Source organism: Sceloporus occidentalis, unplaced genomic scaffold (genome assembly GCF_023333645.1).
Source record: "Sceloporus occidentalis isolate IW3139 unplaced genomic scaffold, rSceOcc1.0.p SCAF_238, whole genome shotgun sequence".
NCBI lineage: Eukaryota > Metazoa > Chordata > Lepidosauria > Squamata > Phrynosomatidae > Sceloporus > Sceloporus occidentalis.
The window spans coordinates 197,912-222,059 of NW_028317218.1; the positions used below are offsets into that span (position 1 = coordinate 197,912).

The 24,148-nt window shown below is 43.0% G+C and overlaps 1 protein-coding gene across 1 annotated transcript in view; it reads right to left on the reverse strand.

Annotated features, from left to right (window-relative positions):
* Positions 1 to 19,374, reverse strand: part of LOC149276450 (transmembrane protein 178B-like) — a 68,065-nt gene extending 48,691 nt beyond the window's left edge. The window contains exon 1 of the mRNA XM_089503633.1: positions 19,002 to 19,374. Within this exon, the coding sequence (XP_089359759.1) occupies positions 19,002 to 19,374 (373 nt within the window). The remainder of the gene's footprint in view (positions 1 to 19,001) is intronic.
* Between the last annotated feature and the right edge of the window lie 4,774 nt (positions 19,375 to 24,148).

Sequence of the window (24,148 nt, forward strand, 5' to 3'; positions counted from 1 at the left end):
GACATTACGGTGACAGAATGGGCCCCCGGTGCGGACATCTAGACAGAGAAGGTTCTACAGCACCCTGAGACCCTTTATACCTACCCTGGATCCAAAACCGCCCCCCAAACCGCAGTAACCATCAGGACCCTTAGGATACTCCAAATATTAACCCTTTAATAGCCCATCACATAATGGTTCTAAAGATCCCACAACTAAAAGAAGATCCACAGATCCCACAACTAAAAGAAGATCCACAGATCCCACAAATAAAAGCGGGTCCTGTTATTTAAAGGTCCTGGTCGCAGGCAGTTTTTAATGGGGGTGAGTTAGCGAGGACCCCTGTAGGATGAGCGTCTCCCGGCTATAAATGTTCTGATATTCCCTGGGGTTGGAAGTAAACGTCTCCGTCTGTAAATCCCTTTTACTTGGTGACAAAACCCCCGACTAAGACATTTCTCCAGCTTTCAGAGCCGCCGTCCTGACATTTACTGCCTGGCAGGCTGAGCGCTGACACTCGTAAACCCGAAACGCGGAGACACCAAGACCGCCGCGGCACAGAAAGGATGTCACAGACAGGGGTTTAATAGCCGGGGAGGATTACGGGAGCTAATTTATCAACAATTAGAACAGAGAACAGAAACCCTGCCGGCAGATCGGCCCCATCCGGCCCCCTTCTCATCTCCCCGTTTCTCCTGCTGTAAAGAGTCAAACCTTAATCAGTCGTTGGTCTCGTCTTAGATTCAGGAGCCGTATGTCTGTCCCATGCATGTTTAATCCCCTCACTGTATTACCCGCTACCACTTCTACTGGGAGGCTGCTCCACTCATCTACCACCCTCTCAGTAATGTAAATCCTCCATACATTCCATCGAAAACTCTGACCCTCTAGTAGGGGAAGGAATGCTCTGGCTGGTCATCCTGGGAGTTGTAATCCACAGCGGCTGGACTGCCACAGGTTGCCAATCGCAGGGGTAAAATGCGTAGAAGTCGGGTGTCCGAGCCGCGGCGGGCGCGGAGGTGACGGAATTTTTCGGACAGACGAGCATCTGGAGCTGAAACCGATGCCGTGAAGCTGACGGTCGCCATCATGCCCCGGGGGCCCCTGGCACGGCGCCGCTGCTTTATGATGAGTGACAGCGAGCGGTGGCGGACGGCGCCCTCTCTCTATACGCTAGCGCTTTCCACCGTGACGGAGCCCAGATTAACCCCATGCCTGCTTATTTTAATCTGTAAACTTCATTATACTTCATACTTCCTATTCTAAACTGTAAAATCTAGCATTGGGGATTTTTAGATAAAAAATGTGTTTTTAACGTTTTCATCATAAATTTACCATGGAAGAGAAATTAGGACCATTGGCCATTGTGCGGGATGAGTCTAAAAAAATGAGATGAGTCTGAAAAGCTCTCCTATCACCATAGCAACCAATGGAATGGTCCAATCAGCAGTCAAATTCCATTTGGTTGCCCCGGTAATAATTTTGCACCCAAATCATTTTTTTTTTATACTGCACAAAAAAATATTTTTTTTATTTCAAGAGAGAATTCAGCGAATCACAAAACGGATACATTTCCAGAAATTTACTTTTTTGACACTCGTTTTGCTGGGATGAAAAGGTGATAAATGAGCCTGGCGCGATGTCACAAAGTGTTATCATCTCCCGGTCACCGCGCGGGGGTCACACGGACGCCAAATAAAAAGGTTTTACCGAGGAATTTTCTCTGCCCGTCTGCGGGTCCGAGGCCCGTAATAAAGTACGGCTCGCCATTATTTAATTTGGTTTAAATCCAATCCAACGCGTTTTAAATTTACCTTTTTGGCCGCCAATGAAGCGTCGTGGGGGGGGGTTGGATTTCATCGCAAAGGGAGCGTTTTCATTTATTTACCGAATGTTTGTATTTCCAACAAAAAAAAAAGTCTGCTTTCCCCGAAAAACATTAACCGGCTGCGCATGTGACTCTCGCGGTGCGCCGAGACCCCGCATAAACTGGAAAGGTTAATTACAGAGGAGACGTTTCATTAAAGATTGTGTACAATAAGAAGATACGGACGTCTGCTTCGTGTAAACGCCCCTGAAGATTAAATTACGCCTTTCAATAACCAATTTATTCATCTGTGTAACGCGGGGTTTCTACTAAAAGCTTTTACTTATCCTGCATCTTCTCTCTTTTTTTTCCTCCCCTGTCTGTTTGCGTGCTGTCTCGCATATCTCTCTGTTACCGTCTCAGAAGCTGAATTTCAAGGTAAAATACTCACTCTCAACCTTGCGGGTGCATCTATAGTTAATACATAAGAGAACGAAGCGGTACTAGTATATATATGTTAATGTAAGGAAGTTATACGGTATTTTACTGAGAGGGTGGTAGATATATGGAACAACCTCCCAGCAGAAGTGGTAGAGGGTAATACAGTGAGGGTATTAAACATGCATGGGATAGACATACGGCTCCTGAATCTAAGACGAGACCAACGACTGATTAAGGTTTGAGTCTTTACAGCAGGAGAAACGGCCGAATGGGGCCGATCTGCCGGCAGGTTCTAGGTTTCTATATACAGTCTTAACAAACAGCATATAAATGAGTATTGTAAAAAAAACAGAAGTAAGTCAATAACCAGGACACATAAACAAAGGAGAAAAAATAGGAACGGACTTCATTAGCATTGCCATAAAGCATCAGCTCAGTGCGGTGTTTGAGCCGGGAAAGTCACCCAAAATATCACATGACTGCCAGCAACGGCGGCTCCAGGTCTGCAAATCTATTGGGATAAAATGAAATAAAACCAGGTTTTTGTCACAGGAAGTAAAGCCAAAAAATTCCACTGAAATTTGATTGGTTTGTCTATCCCATGCATGTTTAATACCCTCACTGTATTACCCTCTACCACTTCTGCTGGGAGGCTGTTCCACTTATCTACCACGCTCTCAGTAAAGTGAAAGAATTGGTTGTTGCCTGCTATTTTTGTGTATATTCCTGTATGTTCTTCTGTGAAGCTGCGACGGGGGAGGTGTCATTTTTTTAGCTTATATACAAAGGATTTTAGTAAAGGAAAGTGGTCCGGACCCCTTCGTGTTCTTTAGTGTGTAATGCCGGCCCGATTGCGACTCGTCTGTTCTACTTCCCCAGGTACAACTTGTACCGCGCGCTCTATTTTTAGCAGGAGAGAAACTAAAGTCTCCTTCGTACCTTAAGAAAGAACGAGCAGGAGATCAAAGAAAAGAATGCGATCCGACCCTCCCCGCTTCTTCCTGTTTTCTTTTATACAAAATAGAAAAGATTCTACGTTCCGTACTTCAAGATAAAAAGAATATTATTATTACAGACTGAGTCATGAATATACGCTCGATGATGTCATGGCTGGTGGAGAAGGAGCTCAGAGGGGTAGGAGACGGCATCAAGAGCCGGGTCAAGGGTTGGACTGCCATTTAGGACACTATGGGTTGGGTATCTACTGCTGAAGCATGGAGTGAAAACACCGGAGTGAAATCCACCGGATCCCAAATCTTCCACGCTTTCCAAAGGTAGGGCTGGATCTTCTTTCTTCCCCATCTGAAGAGGGGAACCACCGACGTCTTCAGGGATAGGTCAGAAACGAGAAGGCCAACCAACCTCCCCATCAAAAAAATTAGTCTTTGGGACATAATCATGATGTAAAAAAAAGTGCTAAAAGTCATAGGTACCTATAAAAGGCAAATTGTGAAGGATAATACAATTTAAAAAAAAGAGTCATTAAGGCTTTAGATGATTGGCCGCCATTAAAACTGAGGGCAGTTGAATGGTCCATGGTGAATTCCGTGCTCTCAGCAGCAATATACCCCATGATGGGAAAGGTGTACCCCATCACCATGTCACCATAGTGGAGCGGGCCGAGGTTGGACCTCTTATAGGTACTCGCTTGATCTTAGCCAGAAGACAGAAAAGGAGACTCAAGTGTGAAAACCATTGATGGTGCTCCAGAGGTGGTAGGGCCACAGTGGATGTTAGGTCCCCGGTCTTCGCACTCCCCGGAGGGGTGGATAGAAGGCTCCTTCCTTCTCTCCCAGGCTGAAGCCTAAGAAGCGCCTTGTCTTCTATGGTCGCGGCCAAACAGAGGACCCAATGAAGTCTTCATGGAGCGATGGCAGCCATAAAGCACAACCCCCTCCCCACACCAAAAAGCAGAGTCTTCAAGGACCCGGTTCCACTGTGGCATTTCCGGCGACCAGTGACAAAATCTCTAAAACGCATCCACGTGTGGCTGGATAATGATTTCTTATACGTCACTCAATAGGGTGACATTCTGCCAAAATCGTATTCTATCTCCCGCATCAGCTGATGAATCTGGCCGTCAGCCCGAAAGTGACTATTAAATAAATTGGTAAAGGCGGATGACATCACTACACCCCCTCAAAGCCAAGAGAGAAAAACACTATTAGATGTATCCAGGAGGATGCCGCCGGAGTCTAGAAGATGGGATTTTACATATTAATACATTCAGAAGAAAGTAGATGGTGTTTTCGAGTGCCTTCTTGACAAGTTAATAGAGAAAATTAATTGCAATCACACAAAACATTAGCATTTTCAGGTGGGTTGATGTTTTTCGGTATAAAAAAAAAAATAGGATGATGAATTAGCCCTTCAAGACTATTAATAACTATAAAAAAATGTACGTATTTGTTATTTTGTTTAAATTGTAGGCTAATTTATTAAACCGGTTATCGCTGGTTTTGCCTCTAGGAATTTTCGGTTTCGATTAAAGAAGAGGTAATTTTTTATGGCTGGTAAAAAAAAAATGACTCTGCAAATCATGTATAATGGCTTCGGAGATTGTTTCAATTTCAATATATGATGAGATCAGTGGCAGCCTGTGGCAGAACTAGCATTATCCAACCAATGTCCTCTACCCTCCCGCCAAGGAAAGCTTATGTTTTAAGGATGGAGGATTTAAGTGCGCTTCTATATCATCTTACAAAGAACGTTATTGCTGATAAGGATCCAAGAGCTGGAATTTCGGTGAACTTGGTGGCCCAAATGTCTTAAGTGGCCCTCAAAACTTTTCTCAGTTCTTGTAATGGTTGGGTCCTTGGAGCAGGGAGAATCTCCTACACGGGACCTGCCTCTTCGTTTGTAACAGTCTCTCTTCCTCAGCTGTCGAGCCCCTGGATGTTGTGCGGCTGCCGGGACTTGGAAGCTCAGAGGAAGCCCGGGGTCTTCACCAACAACAGCCTACGTTCCATAGACGTTAAGACCCTGGGTACTCGGCTGCCGCTGGGACTTGAGGACTAATGCAAGCTGCTCACAACCTCCGCGGTCGCTGTCTTGAATGCTGAGTGGCAGAATATGACGTCATATCAGGGGTCCGCACCAACATCACTCATGGTGGACGTTTATTGGGATCTGTGATGGACAACTTACTGATGTTCTATGGACCTTCACATAGTAGACATTCCAATTTATTGATAAAGCGATAGGTCAAGTTGGCATCATTTCTATACACAACCTGAGTGCGTGGTTTGCTTTTAATGGGGATTGTGCTAAATTGTTGAGCGTTCTCGAAATGGGAAAGTCGAAAAGTGTCCGTAAATGTCAGATGGGGAAATATGGCCGCCAACAGATTACCGACGGATAAAACATAAACCGTATCGCGGATTACACCCAAATATCGAAGACTTTTTCTAGATTACTTGGCTTCGCTGCCGGGACTGAAGGCTGATAAAGTGTTATTATCGGAAGGAGTCGTTATTACTAGTAATTTGATCCCTCCGGTTTGCGAGAGACTTACGGGGATATTGCAGACAATCCATTTTATTGTTTAATTAGCTTCGCTTCTCATTAAAATTCAGACTTGCCAACCAAGCGGAAGCATCGTGTCCCTGAAAAAAATGTGGAAAAAGGAAAAAATACAGTAATCTCCAGATGACGAGGGTTCCGGCTCATTGGATCTGGAATCTCCAATTCGCCCGACAATGGCAAAGACAGCCACGGAAAATGGGGGGGGGGGGCAGTATTTGCTGCTAACCCTGCATTAAAAAAAAATCTCACCAAATCGTACATTAACCCAACGACTGCTTGGAGAGTTTGCATTCACAACTCATTGCAAGTTGCATCTAAAACCTGATTCTGGTGACCCAACCACTTGGACCATACCATCTCCATACTCATCTCCTGTGCCAATAAGACTAGTTTTTTTTGGGGGGGGGTTTATGCCTAAAATCGAGATTTTTGAGAACTCATATTAAATAATTCAGCTCACGGAATTAAAGTCTCCGGGGAACGCGATTTGTGAGCGGAGATCGCACAAATGTAATATTTGTGGGCTTTTGAAGTTTAGTCCGACGGCTTTTAAAAGACAGATCTTAATTACGTTCTAATCTTCGCTCTTACCCTTTAATCTATGTTATCTTGCGCCGTGTCATATGCATTAAGTCAATTATCTGGCTCTTCCCGTCCCCATATACAATGTATCAGTCGGAATCTTTTCTTCTGCCCCTTATTTTGTGTCCGATTCGTCTTCCGGAGCTCTCCGATCCCAACGTTCTCAGAGCTAATTCATCAGCCACGTTGCCACCATTTACAAACATTGGCCAGAACGTAATGCCGCAACCACTGCTTATTCTAAGGTCGTTCTCACCCCTGGGGCATTTTCACATAACGGAAGGGTAAATACGGTCTAGTACTCAGAATAGCTCAGGGTTCTACCCACGTGGTCCTCGCCGATGTTTCTGCCGTATTTTGTTTGCTTGGAAATACGTCCTGAGTGTCGGAGGTAAATTTGCTGAAATATTGTTCAACAATGAATGAGATGGAAACGTTCCTTTCTTTTGTTTTCCTGCCAATTCTCCGAGCCGCATTCTGTTTGATCAATTCTCATATGCGACTCCCCCCCCCCAGATGTCCTCACAAAAGAGAAACGCGTAGGGGGGGAAGTCATGGTTGTCCATGTAATGTTCTGCTCGCTGGTATATACCAGGCTTCTGAAATGCCACAGATGGGGAGTAGAGGGGGGGGGGGGGGCGTTGAGGCTCTTTGGTCATATTTTTATCTACACAGCATCTATTCACGGGGGGGGGGCTAGAGATAAACTATTACCCTCGAGAGGAACCTGGGAGAGTCTACAGATACAACTCCATGAGCTCCTGCCATGAGTGGTCCTAACCATCGCTGTCTCTTAGAAGGAAGGGTGGTGGAGAGGGGGTAAGCTGTGGGAGTGCTCGGAGTTAATAGAATATAGGTCAAAGTAGTAGAGTGCTTAACCCTTCATGCTTCATACAATGGAATATTCATAAAGAAGCATCGAAGCAGATCTGACCCATACGTCTCATCCAGTCTGCTGTATTGACTCGTCTTAGATTCAGGAGCCGTATGTCTATCCCATGCATGTTTAAATCTCCTCACTGTATTACCCTCTACCACTTCTGCTGGGAGGCTGTTCCACCTATCTACCCCCCTCTCAGTAAAGTAAAACTTCCTTCCATTCCATCTCAGCCTCTGACCCTCTAGTGTTAGATTCTGGTCTCTTGTTCTACATATAGATATAGATATAATATACATATAGAATATATTAAATTCCGATCAGCTGATTTGAAATCACATTTACTAGAATAGATGCCCCCGTTAGTAATTTAAATAGTAATCCATTTACCAGACGCATACAATTACGGCCAGAAATAGGTTGGTAGAGGCGCACGTTCCCTTTCTTATCGGTAAACGCACGTGGCAGCTTCCCCTCGGCTAATGAATCTGCTCCCGTTAGACGCGTTCGTACAATGGATGATGTATGATCCCATTTGCGGGGATTCTCTGGCTATCAGCTAATTGCCGGGGGCCGGGAGGCCGGAGGCTGCCGGTGTTACTGGAAATCCATCCGCTTACAAATCGTCTGAAATCAGACCATATCTCATCTTCATTACTGAACGGCCTTCTGAAATACATTTCCTAGTTTGTCTGGTAAAAGGTACACAATGGGATACATTGTTATTCTATTTTATTTCATTTCTCTAATATGATCCATTTTTTTTATATTATTTAATCTCTAGAAATAGAAAAAATATCGTCTACCCTTTGTACCCTTTGGTACATCATGAATAATAATAATAATAATAATAATAATAATAATATAAATATAGCATATTAATGTTTAAATATTAATAACAATAACAACAGGAAATAATAAAATATATACTATGTTAAAGTTTAAATAGGAATAATAATGCATTATATATAGTATGTTAATGTTTAAATAATAATAATGCATTATATATAGTATGTTAATGTTTAAGTGATAATAACATTCATTATAAATAATTATTATTATTTAAAAGTAGTATTAGTATTATTGTTGTTATTATTTGACTTTAATTATATATACTGTATATAATATTAATACACTTATAAATTATTATAATAATAATAATAATTTTCTTTCAAAATATGCATTGTATAATGTAAATAAAATATATAAAGTGCCTTTTTTACTACATTTTGTATGTAGCTTTGCGCCCTATTGACAGCTATTTGCGTAACTGGGTGGGGCATTTACATGAATAATTAATTTAATTTACACCGTTTAATTTATAAAGCCGTTTCCTGCTGTCTCTATACACATTATTGGGGCTTTTAGGGCTGTAGAACCCTGCGATCCCCTCATACCCAGCAAACATTCTGACCTCCTAGAAAAGAGGGGGCATCGGGGAGGAGAGAGGGGCATCAGGGGAGGAAAGAGTAGATCAGGGAAGGAGAGAGTAGATCAGGGAAGGAGAGAGTAGATCAGGGAAGGAGAGAGGGGCATCAGGGGAGGAGAGAGTAGATCAGGGAAGGAGAGAGTAGATCAGGGGAGGAGAGAGGGGCATCAGGAAAGGTATGCATAGCATCACATACACCTTTTTCCTCCTCTCGGCGTCTGAGTATCGGTATCACGCATCCCTAACACGCTGTTTGGAAAATCATTAAATAACAAGGTTAAGCACTAGGTTAAGATAAGAAATGCGTTGCCTCCTGGAAAAATAAATTGTAAAGTCAATTAAATTAGACATTTTCCAATGTAATCTCTTTCTTCAGACAAGCGTGCCAAATTCACACATTAGCCGCAGCGTTCCACGAATATCTTCAATTCGTAGCGCAACTTGGCTTCATGCGCCACCGCAACTGACGCCAAAGGAGTTAATTGCATCTTTAATCAACGCCTCTCAATTGATAATTTGGAATCTTAGATTAATAAAGCCAACTGGTACAGCTCGGATCCGAACCCCGGATTACTGACAACATGGAATTTTCTTTACAAATTTGGACATACAGTATATATATATACAAAATTATTATGGTGCAAAAGTGGTCTTATTGCTATAGCAACCGATGGAATGATTCAATCAGCAGAAATATTCCATCGTATGCTATCTCTACTAAACCCCCCGACTCCTTATCATACTGCCTGTGGGGAAACAATAGAATGGCTCAGTCTTAATCAACCAGTCGGACTCTCTGACTAATGAAAGTCTATGGAGGGTCGGACTTCATTAGCATCACCATAAAGCATCAGCTCAGTGTGGTGTTTGAGCCGGGAAAGTCACCCAAAATATCACATGACTGACAGCAACGGCGGCTCCAGGTCTGCAGATAAAGTTTATTGGAATAAATAAGGGGGTTAATACTGTATACAGTGCTGGGGGTTATATTACTGTATACAGCGCTGGGGGTTGTTACTGTATACAGCGCTGGGGGGGTTATATTACTGTATACAGCGCTGGGGGTTATATTACTTTATACAGCACTGGGGGGTTATATTACTGTATACAGCGCTGGGGGGTTATATTACTGTATACAGCGCTGGGGGTTATATTACTTTATACAGCACTGGGGGGTTATATTACTGTATACAGCGCTGGGGGGTTATATTACTGTATACAGCGCTGGGGGTTATATTACTGTATACAGCGCTGGGGGTTATATTACTGTATACAGCGCTGGGGGTTATATTACTGTATACAGCGCTGGGGGTTATATTACTTTATACAGCACTGGGGGGTTATATTACTGTATACAGCGCTGGGGGGTTGTGATGAATCTTTATTCGGTCACCCGATTTGTTCATCGTTATTTAACGCGTGTTAAGCGCAGGATAACGGGAGGTCCCACGCATTGTTTTAAGGTTTTATCTCCAGGAGGTGAGAATCGCCGGCGTCGGAAGGATTTACGCAGCGAATTTTAGCCGGAGAGAATTAACATCACAGACTGAACTCAATCAGCTCTTATTATGGAAGAAAGGAAATGAACGATCAGAGATTAGAACCAAACTCTGACTTGTTCTAATGACAAAATCAAATTGCATGCGCACAATAGCTCCTAATTGCTCAGCCGACGACAGCTTGAGCGCGGTGGCAAAACCCCCCCCAAAAAACGTAAAATTAAAAACCGTGGAAAACTCAAAAGGCTGACAAACGATTACAACCTATGAAGGGCAGTGATGTATTCATGTCTGCAGATATGACATCATATGTCGCGCCTTTTAAAGCAGTAGAATCTCCTTTGTTACTGCCCAGTCCGCAGGGGCACAGTAGAGGGCCTGATTGCCTAAGAGGGCAATTTGTCCCCGGGTTTTGCGATTGGGGGATGTACCTGGAAAGTAACCGGAGCCTATTCTTGCGGGATGGGGCCAGGACTACCCACTGACGTAGTTTGGCGGTCCCACTGATGTTGGTGGGGGGTCCTGTTGACGTCACAGGTGGTCCTGCCAACGTCAGTGGATGCTCACGCTGATGTCATCATGACACCGCTCCCACGACCCGGAGGATTCTGGTGTCAACCCAGAGAAGCAGCGCTCCAACCCGGAGGCACCCCAACCGTTGAAGTGTTAGACATGTTGGCATGAATTTAGATTACTCAGCCAATCAATGCCTCCATCGTCCCAACGGAGTCCTTGTTGTGGCCGCTGGTTGGATATGCTCACCTTTGGGCGTGATAGTCTTGATGCCACTCTATCCCGCTGTCCCACCGAGCGCTACCTGTCACACTTTTCGGCACAGAGGTTGGCGGGACAGCAGGATTTGGGGGTCACAACCATGGGGTCTCCAACTCATTCCCTGGTACCGGAGAATCCATACTGCACATGTGCAGAACTGTGCACATGCCCAGTAGCACTGCCGGTTTGAGTGACACGCTCCCTCTACCTCCCAAGCTCCGCCCCCCTGCATCCCGACTGGTATATAAAGCATTGTGAAAGCTGGATACGCCACGTTAAAGACTTCCACTCACGCAAACCATCCGTTTCTCTCCATTCTCCGTTGGATCCGTCCTCTGGATTTTTTCCAGTTCAGCCGGGGAAGCGCGGGCATCGAGCGCGTTGGTTGTTGGCACCGTGTTTCACAGCGATGCCCACTCAATAACTTTCATTTCAAAATCAATGGAGCACAATGTACACTTCTGCTAACGCAGTCTGTGCTCCGGAGCGTGAGCTGACACGGCAGATGTACGGAGATTCTGCCTCAAATAGAGGGCTTTTAATTAAAATATTATCCAAAGGGAGAGACGACTATATAGTATACATAACCCCCCCCCCCGGCATTTTCAGATGTTTGGGGTAAATGGTGGACCTTACCCGACGAGGACGCTCCCTGGGATGGTCAGGAGATCTCCCCAACCAGCCCGTGATCACCACTGTATACAAAAAGCGGTATAGTGGGGTAGCTACCTTGGGAATGTCCATCAGAAAACAGGACAATTGGGAGGTATGCATTATCTAGGAACCATCACAAGGTAGCCAGGGTGAAAGTCTCTGCAGACGTCCATTGATTTTGCGGCTGCCTGGAACAGTTAGGGTAGATCTCGTGATCCCAGCTAACCAGGACAGCAGTAAAGTGGCTGAAATCAGGACTGTCCTGCAAAGACCAGGACAGTTGGGAAGCATCTGAAAGGGTTAAATTGCTTTGAGTGTTAACATGGATTGTGTGAATAAACAAAACCGACTATTGCCCCGGCGACTGCTTTAATAATAAATGCACAAAACTATAAATATTTGTAAAACTTGATATTTTTATACAATTAATATACATTCTTTAATGTATGTATGGTTATTTGTTATGGTATATTGTGATAAAACAAATACCCCCTCTTCAGGGGCAATCCCTTTGATACCTCTAATGCCCCAGGAGTAACCCCTTAGGCTACCTGATTCTTAAAGGGACAGTGCACTTTATCTTTTATTATATTTTTAGATATCTTTTCCCCATATTTATTTTTTGGGTTTGTTGCTATCCCATTGATCTGTGTCTTGAATCATATCAACAGATCCGTGATCCTATACACCGCCATTTTTCATGCCTCTTTACCACCCCCCCCAAAAAAAAATACCCCTCTCCATTAAATTCCAGTAATTTGGAGTTTTCCAATAAATTGGCCTTTTTTTGTCATCATGGAAAGTTCTTTCTTATCGAGCCAAAAAGAATTAACTGGACTACAAATGGAGCCGATGAAAAAAATGAAAATTTGGCCCTGAATTATTTTCCTTAAAAAACAACCAATTATATATGTACTGTGCGGCTTAAATTGCTTTTCCGACTTGGAAATTAAATACATTTGATATTCTCTGTGAAAGCGGAAGAATATAATTGAAAAGCCTTTGGACTGTTCAGCCAGTCGGTCTTCCTATTTACTGGTTTGTTGTATTGTTGATGTTGTGTTTAGTCCAAGAAGTCCATGAAACGGGGCAACGGAGGGAGGCGGGGGGGGGGAATCTGCCCCTGGTGGGGCAAATCCAAGGAAAATGTCTAAAGGGACACTCCAGCCATCAGATACACCTTGATAGGTGACAGGTCCCTTTAAATTTACATGGTTTACATAAAAACGGGAACTCTGGAGCTGCAGCTTCTCCTATAAGTAATTTATTATTTTATTATTTTTTAACAGGTTCTCCTTTGTTGGAGAGGCTGCATGGGATACTAAATTATCCCTTAAATTCCCATCAGTTGGCATTAACAAAAACCTGGTTTTATCTTATTTTGTTCCAATAATCTCCCTTTATCCGCAGACCTGGAGCCGCCGTTGCTGTCAGTCATGTGATATTTTAGGTGACTTTCCCGACTCAAACACCGCACTGAGCTGATGCTTTATGGCAATGCTAATGAAGTCTGTCCCCCATAGACTTTCATTAGTCAGAGAGTCCGTCTGTGTGATTAAGACCAAGACATTCTATTGTTTCCCACAGTATGATAAGGAGTCGGGGTGGTCAGGGAATCTAGTAGATTTGGCAACAATCTTAAAGTCTTTGTTAAATAAATCTATAGGTCACAAAGCCACATTAAAAATTATAATAAAACCCCACCCCTAGACACACCTCTAACCACACCCCCTAGAACATTTTAATATATAGCCTTTTAGTTCTCAAAAGGCTATATTATATACATAAGTGAAAAGGAGCCGATATGCATTCCAAGGGGCAATTAAGCCCAATCAGCGCCTTCTTTCATATATTAAAAAAATCTTCAATTTCCTGCCTTTTAAAGCACAAAAGAACCGATTTGCACTAAACGGGGCTCTTAATAAACCTCAGGCCGTTCCCTGTACTAATTCACAGACGTTTCACCGGAACGAGCATCGCATATAAGTCACACAACCCTAGACGCGGATCACGCAAAAAAACATTAAAAGATGCAAATCCGTGATTTACGGCCATTCCGCCATCTAATTAACAAAACATCTCGTAGGAACGCGGATGAAAATTCATAACGCGGTGATGACAGATAATCGAGCTTTTACACGGCCTCATTATTTTCAGACTTTTGCATTACGTGCGCGATACAGATCTCACTCCATAAATAAGCGCCGGACAGAGAGCGCGCCGCGGTGTTAAAGTCCATTAAATACCCGGCCTGTTAATCAAGTGTTGTCAAAAGGATGTTTTTTTTTTCTATTAGCCGAATCGGTGTTATTCTATCCGTGTAACGTGCGCTTTACCCACAATCCATGTAGAAAATTGGACTTAAATAAAATATTTTCTTAGTTATATGATTTGAAATGTGTTAAGATGCAGTTCCACCTACTGAATTTAACAAATAGCATTAGAGACATCTCTTAAATGACCAAAGAATTCCCATAAATACAGTACTTTTTTATCACGAAAAAGGAGCTCCCTTGCCGGCGACCAATAGTGTCGCTACTACGGACCTTTAACTCCTGGAGTGGGGAAACCTGTGGTCTCCCCAGGCCGAGTTTCGGCGCCAGGAATTTAAAAGTCCGTACGAGCGACTCTATTGGTCACCAGCAGGGGGCTCAGCTGACATTAACTGAGTGGCTGCAATTCATTGGTTAATGGCAGAGAAGGCCCCTGCGGGCAACCAATAGAGTTGCTTGTACGGCCCTTTCAAATTCTGGCGCCCAAGTCTAGTAATAACCCCCAGTGCTGTATACAGTAATATAACCCCCCAGCGCTGTATACAGTAATATAACCCCCCAGCGCTGTATACAGTAATATAACCCCCAGCGCTATATACAGTAATATAACCCCCAGCGCTGTATACAGTAATATAACCCCCCAGTGCTGTATATAGTAATATAACCCCCAGCGCTGTATACAGTAATATAACCCCCCAGCGCTGTATACAGTAATATAACCCCCAGCGCTGTATACAGTAATATAACCCCCAGCGCTATATACAGTAATATAACCCCCAGCGCTGTATACAGTAATATAACCCCCCAGCGCTGTATATAGTAATATAACCCCCAGTGCTGTATACAGTAATATAACCCCCAGCGCTGTATACAGTAATATAACCCCCAGCACTGTATACAGTAATATAACCCCCAGCGCTGTATACAGTAATATAACCCCCCAGCGCTGTATACAGTAATATAACCCCCCAGCGCTGTATACAGTAATATAACCCCCCAGCGCTGTATACAGTAATATAACCCCCGGCGCTGTATACAGTAATATAACCCCCCAGCGCTGTATACAGTAATATAACCCCCGGCGCTGTATACAGTAATATAACCCGCCCAGCGCTGCATACAGTAATATAACCCCCAGCACTGTATACAGTAATATAACCCCCAGCACTGTATACAGTAATATAACCCCCAGCACTGTATACAGTAATATAACCCCCCAGCGCTGTATACAGTAATATAACCCCCAGCGCTGTATACAGTAATATAACCCCCCCCAGCACTGTATACAGTAATATAACCCCCAGCGCTGTATACAGTAATAACCCCCAGCGAGGGTTAGGGTTCTAATGGCCGAGGCATCTAATGGGATGTAAACAGTTGTCAGGACTATCCTGGAAAATCTAAGACTATTGGAAGTTGATTTCTAAACTCAATTATTTCTATTTTATTATTATTATTATTTTTATATAGATATATATTTTCTTTTTTTACTATTCCGTAGTTTTGGGATGTAAGGAACTTGTGGCTTCCCCGCCGCTCACTGCGAGGCACCGCGATGTAACAGACAAGATGTGACAGCCTCGCTTAGCTTCACATCTAGCCTTGCGCTTCAGCGGGTCCTGCGCTGATCGGACGAGCTGCTCCATTCATACATTTACTCAACTTCCAGGCTGTGGCAAGTGACAGAGCCGGCCCGCGGCTACTCGTATCCACAAAGCAGTAAATGTTAGTAAAATGTCTTAAAAAAAACCAGAAAGACTTACAAATGCCCGGTTCGTATGCTTTGCATAAGACATTCTATGACTGCCTTCCCACAAGTGGTTAAACTATATGTTAAACCTAATAACTCGATGTGAAGTTTAGACCGGATCCTAACACCTTACAGAAGATTATTACGTGCGAATTGCACGGGCGCACGTTTTTAACACTTAGCGTTATTTTAAGGTGATATCATGCAAACCAATATAAAAAAATTATAATATATTGGCAGAGAATACAAAACAACAACTAAAGCTACGAGCAGACAGGCGGAAGTCTGATTTTGAATATTTTATAAGAGAAAGTGATTCAAAGCTATAAAAACACAAGTGCCCAAGTCACTGCTGAGCACTGGGATATGACATCAGCATATGACATCATGCCCTGGCGCTTTGTGACGTAGATGCAGCCAGTGCCTCCTCTACTGCTTCCTATGGAGACCATGCTTGGCTCGGCGGGGTCCTCCATAGTGTTAATGGGCTGGTTGGGGAGATCAGAGATCCCCCCGGTAATCAGCTCATTGAGAAGCGGGGTTTGGGGTATCTGATCGTCCTGATGCCCCCCTTGAACTGCCCGCACCTACGTCATCAGGTAGCCGCTGCTGCCTCGTCATCGCCCACGAGTTAGAAGTAGTTTTCATAACTATGATTATTAACTAAAAGCTGTATAACTATACATTTTTGGGGGGATTCATTCTGAACACAAGCCCATTCCGCTCCTCTACCTCCCGTTCCATAATTATGTATGTTCCAAGAATATAGATATTAAAGCGGAAAAGTGTCTGCGCGATAATTATTTCCCCATCCGGAAAGGTAAATCCAACACACGACCGATGGTTATTTAATGTTATGTTTGTAGAAACACAAGTCAGCAAAATATATAACTTCTCTCCGCATCTTAATGATGGTTTCCATGACAAAGCTCCAAAAATTCAATAAAGAGAGTCCAGGCCCCCAACCCCTAGATATTTGTTTAAAGTGCAGAATAGTCAGGTTTTATGATTTATATTTGGGTTTATAATATATATATATATACCGGTGTATATATATATATATATATATATATATATATAAATACATATATACATATTATATTATAACCATTTATATATAGATATATATTAAAAATATTACATATAATAAATAATGGAAAAATGATAAACTAAAAAAAATATTAATTTTGCTCCCAGGCACCAATAGATTAACCCCCTGTAACCGAATTATAGTTCATATAAGAATATCATATAAAAATGACTAAATTGCTAAATTCCTATGAAACAGCACATTATAAGGTCATTTAACAGTCGAAGGGTTAAGTAGAAACTCTAAGATGGCGATGAGAGTTTGCAGGCTGCAGTCGGATAAAAACGAGTATTAAAACTATTTTGTATTTTAATTATTCAACTGAAAAAATGCGAATCAAGTATGAGAAGAACGAGTGCTTTAATACCGGAGCCTGAGTCTCTGAGTCTTACGGAAACAAAAGGTAAGGAGAGGCCTGCTCAGTTCAGGGAAGGAAATGGTTAATAATAGGGAGTTTGGGGGCTGAAACCTATGAAAAGAGAAAATAGTCATTCTGGGGATAATTTGCATAAATGCAGGGAATCGGCTCCCGTTACAGACACCACAAAAGGGATAACAGAGAAAAAAAAATATATACAGCGCTACGGAATCTGCTGGCGCTATAAAAATGAACGTCATGTAATATACAAAAAACTTTAACCCCTGAGAATCCACACGGGTAACGTGTCCGTGTGAAATGGTTTATATAGTGCAGGTCTGGACATACGTCAAGATTCTTTTTCATTGAACAGATGGCTGTGGATGATGGGAATTGTAGTCAAGCAGCAGCTGGAAGGTTGTCATTCCATGTTCCAATTACTGGGGGGGGGGGTATATTTTTTGTTATGTCCTGTCTGCCCATTGTACAGCGCTGTGGAACATGATGGCGCTATATATATATATATATATATATATATATATATATATATAATCATAGAGATATTTGACAGGTCCCATTTATATCAATCATTAATTATTCCTAATAATAATAAATAATTAATATTTTTGAATAGTAGGCGATCGTATCCCTGGTCTTTATTTGCATCATGCGGCTTCGAGGCGCGTTTGCGAGATGCGGCGCTCCGAGCGTTCTTAGCGGAAAAAATAAATAAATAAAAAAATCCTAAAAATGATGTCACAGTTGGGGAGGGAATAAAAGCTGCACCTTTCCTTTTATGAGCTAAGCACCGGATTGTGAACCCTGGCTTCGCACTTAACCCTTTAAGCGGCACTCAGTGCTTCTCCCATTCCAATATGTCTGCAATCTTTACCCTTTAAATGATGCCCGTATTAAATAAAGGAACATGCTTTTCAGTTATGTCATTAAATCATTTTTTTGAATTCCTTTATACACAATGCTTACAAAATGTTCTAAATAAACAAATTCATTTATTTTCAATTGTATTTTTTTATTTAATTAAATTTTTTTTTACATTTTCTTTTTTAGTTTTTCCTTGCGTGATTAAAATTGGATTCCGCCGTTTCTAATCCCATCCCCATACGATTTAACCCTATAAAACGGCTTCTACGTATCAATAGCCAGACTTATCTTCTTAGGCAAAGCCTGGGCCTGCCAGGGGGAGGAGGTAATTTTGATTAAAGAAGGGTAATACACAGCAGAGGAAGACAGAAAGGAAAGCTCATAATGAAACATCGCGTGGCGCTGAAAGGGTTACTTTATATATAATGTCAAATAGCATGTTTATTTAAAAAGCCATCAAAAGCGTCACTGTTTATACATTTATTTATTTTCCCTTTATTTTATACTCCCCCCCCCCCCCCGTTTATTAGACTGAAGACCATTGATATATCTCGGGGAGTGTAAGGGTTAACCTGCCTGCCATCCCAACACTTTCATCTGTCCACGTATATATTCTATACGGGGCTTAACTATAGACGTCCGGTAAAGGATTATTCTGGTATAATGGAGAAAAATGCTTGCTTTTGTTCTGTGAACACAAAAAACCCTGATTTTCACAATTTAGTGAATTTAACTGTTTGATTGCCTGGCTGTGAAAAGCATTAGATTGCAATATTCACTGCTAACTACCTCTGTTGCTAAGAAAAAACATCATATATATATATATATATATATATAAATACACACACACACATATATACATATAAATATATACACACATATATATATATATATATATATATATATACACACACATATATACATATAAATATATATTTATTTATATATGTATGTGTATATATATATAGATATGTATATATATATATATACCACCAGCACATCAGAGCACATGTGTGTTTAAAGTATGGAATAACATACATACATACGGTATCCAAGTAACATAACACAATGTACACATTACCTTTGGCAATAAGATCTTCAACGTCTTTGTGGAATCCGAGCCGATGACATTTTCTCCACAGTCCCATGTTGGTGGAATTGTAGTGTTTGTCGCACTGATTGGTGGCAGATGCCTGCCGTCTGTTCCTGGCTAGGAGTAGTTTGCCCTCCCAGCGGTCCAGCTTTGACCTGCTAGCCCTAAGCGGGAGGTTATTGTTGGAGTTGTAGATGTAGCCGGGGTCAGTTCTTTTATGCTCGACGTTCTTGCACCTCTCCCGGTGCCGCCTGGCATCCGTCTCGTACCAGTGGTCAGAGCAGATGGCCACGGCTAGCATGCCCAGAGCACAGAGGGCTAAAGCGAGGCCGGCATAAAGCAATAATCTTCCCGCAGCCATGATAAGACTCACAGTACCATCAACATCTTCCGAAAAGGGGTAAGGGTTACCGCGGGGGGCCGGGAACGACGCGCAGGTTCCGGTTTAGAAGCCAAGAGCTACGGTCGGATCTCGAGGTTCACAAATCCAATCGGAGCATGATAACGGGTAGAGGTGGCTGACGGCACGGGCCGGTAAGTCGTTGGCTTGAAACCGATCTATCGATTAGAGAGGGCTTAATCTATAACGTGAGATGCGGAAATAGCTCCCCCCCTCCAACCCAACCAGTGACCTCCGATAACTTGCTAGAGGAACCTATCTAGGTATCCCACCGGGGTTCGTCTTGGCCCGGCGGGTGCAATAAGCTGCCATCAGCAACCAACACTGTCTGCGTCTCAAGAAAAAAAAATAGGTACTTTGGGAATCGTGATGAGAATAACGGAAAAAAAATAAATAAAGACAAGACGTCCAGCGATAGGGTCTCTTCACGCCCCGCGCTCGGCGCCCTGTATTCCGAATACTTGCATGAGATCGAGTCCCTCAACCCCCTGCGGCAGCGCTCATCACCCTCGGCTATGGAACGTGACCTCCCCTGTTGTGTCTCTGGCGGCCGGCTGCCTTCCCGCGGGTGAGAACGCGGCTTCTTTGTTTCCAAACACGTACGTCGCACCTTCAGCCGCCCTCCCGCTCCCCCATTCACCGCGTTCCTCCCGTCAGCAGCATATAAAAGGCAGCTGAAAGATTTCTTCACTTAGGGGAGAAAAATCATTCACGTTTCTGCGTGTCATTCTCCGAGCCGCCGGTCTCCCCCCCACCTGAAATGGAAGGAGAGGAGAGAAAGGAGAGAATTCAGTACCGTGGAGAGAGAGAAAGACAGACAATGTACAATGCGGAGGGTGCAGTAATATGTATTATATATTCACGCTTCAGCACCACGGACAGCAAATCAGTACCACGGACAGCTACATACATATTCCAGTGACATTGACAGCCGCAGAGATCGGTCACAACCCAACGCACCAAAGGATCCGGTACCACGGATGAGATATTCAGCACCATGAGCAGTGGCCTCAGAACCATGGACAACAGACGATTCGGTACCATGGATGGCGCCATAGATATTCAGCACCGAGGACATCAGTACAGAGAATTCAGAACCACGGACATCGGACGATTCTGTACCATGGAAAGGACCATAGATATCCGGTACCATGGACAACAGACAATTGGGTACCGTGTCTGATATCCGCGGAACCGAATTCTCTCCAGTGCTGTCCAATTTAGTAACTGTAGAAGTTCAGCCCTGTGGACAGCAGTTCAGAGGATTCAGAACCATGGACAGCAGAAGGTTCCATCGAAAGAACCATAGATATTTACTGGCATGGATAGTAGATAGTCCGGTACCATAGACATCCCACAATCACAGTACCAAGGAGAGCAATACAGAGCATTCAGAACCACAGATATTCAGCACCATGGACAGCAGACACTTCAGAACCATGGAAATCACCATAGATATTCAGCACCATGGATAGTAGATAATCTGGGACCATGGACCTCAGACAGCCATGGACAGCACCACAGATATTCAGTACCATTGGTAGCAATGTCATGGACCGAGGAGAGCAGAACAAAGGATTCAGAACCATGGATCACAAGACATTCAGCACCGTGGACATCAGACAATTCAGAACCGTGGACAGCAGTACGGGGGATTCAGCCCCGCGGACGGATCGTCTTTAGGGGACGATCATCTCATACAACTCCTGAATGCCTCCTAAGACCATGGAGAGCAGCGTAAGCGACTCGGCAACACAGCAAGCAATGCAGAGACATCATCGTCTTAACAAAACCTCATCGGCAACCTTAAGATCCGATCCAACCGAGCAGGGGAAGGTAAATACGGCTTAGCGGCTGCACTCAGGCTTAGCACCGCTGCATTCGATGAGCCGCGGCGGCTAACGTTCCTGTACCGTCAACTTGCCCCTTTGAGCCGACACCAACTAAAAGAAAAAAAAAATGCATGCATGCAGCCGGAGGGGGGGAGGGGGAGATGAAGCCAAGGACCCCTTCAAATAAAAGCCCGGATCTGACATGCTTTGCAGCAAATAGATCCTAAATAGGCAAATCCATGCAAAAGCAGGTAAAAGAGGGGGGAAAAAAGGGATGTTTTTCACCTGGGATTTCGGTGCCTTCTTCGCGCAAGCAGCCCGCAGCCTCGGAGGCAACCAGATACGGAATGGAGAGAGAGCCGGAGCTAAGAGCCGATGACGTCACTTGTGCAACGTGAGGCTAATGTCTTTTGCTGCTCCTTAAAGCTGTACCGCGCCACGCTCTCCGGCAGCAACATCAGCCGGCAGACCGAGGAGACAAGATCCTCAATAACCGATGCAGGAGGAAGACAATGGAAGCCGGCGGACCCTCTGCGATTGTTTCAAACAAAGCCTAGAGCATCAGCCCCATCTTTTCTGCCCATATGCCATATGCCATCACATGCATGTTTAAATCCCCTCGCTGTATTACCCTCTACCACTTCTGCTGGGAGGCTGTTCCACTTATCTACCACCCTCCCGGAAATATTTCCTTAGATGATTACAAATCCGTCATCTATAACTGTAACAGACAGCAAGAGTTTACGATTCTGGAGTAAGGTCACAGAATGTTCAGTACGGGTGAAAAGTAATAGTTAAAAAGAATAGGCAGTTTATTTTTCTGATGGCTGCAAACCTCTTTGGATTTCTTCGGAGATAATTAGCGCATTATTATTCCCCGCAGAATTCACCTTTGGCTCGACTTCTGTTGCAATTATGGAAGGATTGGATCTGTGCTTTTAGGTATTATAGTAAATAGAGCAATTTAAAGGTGTTTAGAGGTATGGGTCCTTTTATAAAAGCCTACGGTTTGAAACGAGATTAGGAAACTAGGAAGAGGTTTGCTGTGCTCAGAAAAAAACCTAAAAGACACACGAGGGAAAGTAAACGTATCAGCCGATCGTACGCAGGCATGGGATAGACATCCGGCTCCTGAATCTAAGATGAGACCAACGACTGATTAAGGTTTGAGTCGTTACAGCAGGAGAAACGGGCGACTAGACGGGGGCCGGATGGGGCCGATCTGCCGGCAGGGAGTGTGAAGAAAGCCCTTATAAATTTTGTCTGGATCACCGTTGGCGCGCATTACATAATAAAACCTCATAAAAATGACATCATAAAAACCCTCATCTAGTAACTGACTGCGTTGCACTTTGTTAGTAAATATTATATCAGTGATACAGAAATTTAGAAAAATTGCATATTTCACTATTAAAAATGGTTTAATAACATCCAAAAATACATTACATCACACATTCACATACTGTCCCGGAGTAAATTATCCTGCTATATATTAACTATATTTTATATATACAGTGTATATATATTTAATTTATATATATATTTACATAATTTAGAATATATTTGACATTATACACACATACATATATATATTTATATACACCGGTATATATATATATTGGATTATATCTAACAATTTATGAACTATATTTTATATATGTATATATATATATATATATATATATATATACGGTATCTATACGGTATCTATACGGTATATATTATATATATTCCCTTACTAGTATCTCCCATCTGCTTTAATATTTCAAGTCTGACCTGAAAAGCTTACAACCCTTTTTATACAGAAAACAAACAATAATGAATGCACCAAAGGTCTCTCCGGGGTAATTATAGCGTCCATATATAGCGTCCTCTATACGTTCCATGATAAAAAGGGACCGGACTGTTATGACCCTCCAATAATCACATTGAGTTTAATGTTATCTCTCGCCATACCATAGTAATGTCCAACGCTGACCAACAGAGCGGCAGTGAGTATAGCAGTCACCAGACTCATTATTATCGGATAACTGCATTTAAAATCCGTTAAAGTGACCCCCCCCGGCCATCACGTGTACTTTAATGCATATGATAGCTGAGAAGTCCCATTAAATTTTGTGGTGTCCCCCTTACAAATGCATGGGGGGATTCTGGAGACCGTGATATTTTGGGTGACTTTCCCGGCTCAAACACCACACCGAGCTGATGCTTTATGGCGATGCTAATGAAGTCCGTTCCTCCATAGACTTTCATTAGTCAGAGAGTCCGACTGGGTGATTAAGACTGAGACATTCTATTGGTCCCCACAGGCAGTATGATAAGGAGTCGGGGGGTTTAGTAGATTGGGGATCAGATAACAGAGCGAGAATCATACAAATGGCTGATATGCAGCTGCCTGAAAACATTATATTATGGGGCAAAAACTACAACTGGGGTAAAACAGAAAACAGCAGAATATTTCAGAAAACATATTTTTAATCTGATAGAGGAATAAATAAATGGTGAGAGATCACCTTGAAGGATTTGTAGGAAAATTAATCGTCAATGAAAGTGTAGTAATTATGAAACAATCGCACCAGGCGGAGGCAGGTTAAGGTGAGGGAAGTTCAATAACAAGTCTTCAATTTACTGCGGGACTCTTTTATTATGATCAGCGTGACAGATATAGAACGGAGCGGAGAAATACAGAGCTAATAGTCCGGTCAGGAGGACAGAAGTTTTTCGGCTGTAAATTGGTACATCTATTCTTGTTTCATCTTCAGCGACAAGAGAAGACGGAGTCGAGGAAACGGAAAAAACGCCAGAACCGATAGAAATAAATCTTCGCTCTTCGCCGAGGTTTAGGGAGAAATCCGACAGAGCAGCTTAAATGTCCACGGGTTGTGAAGTTCTTGAAGCCATTT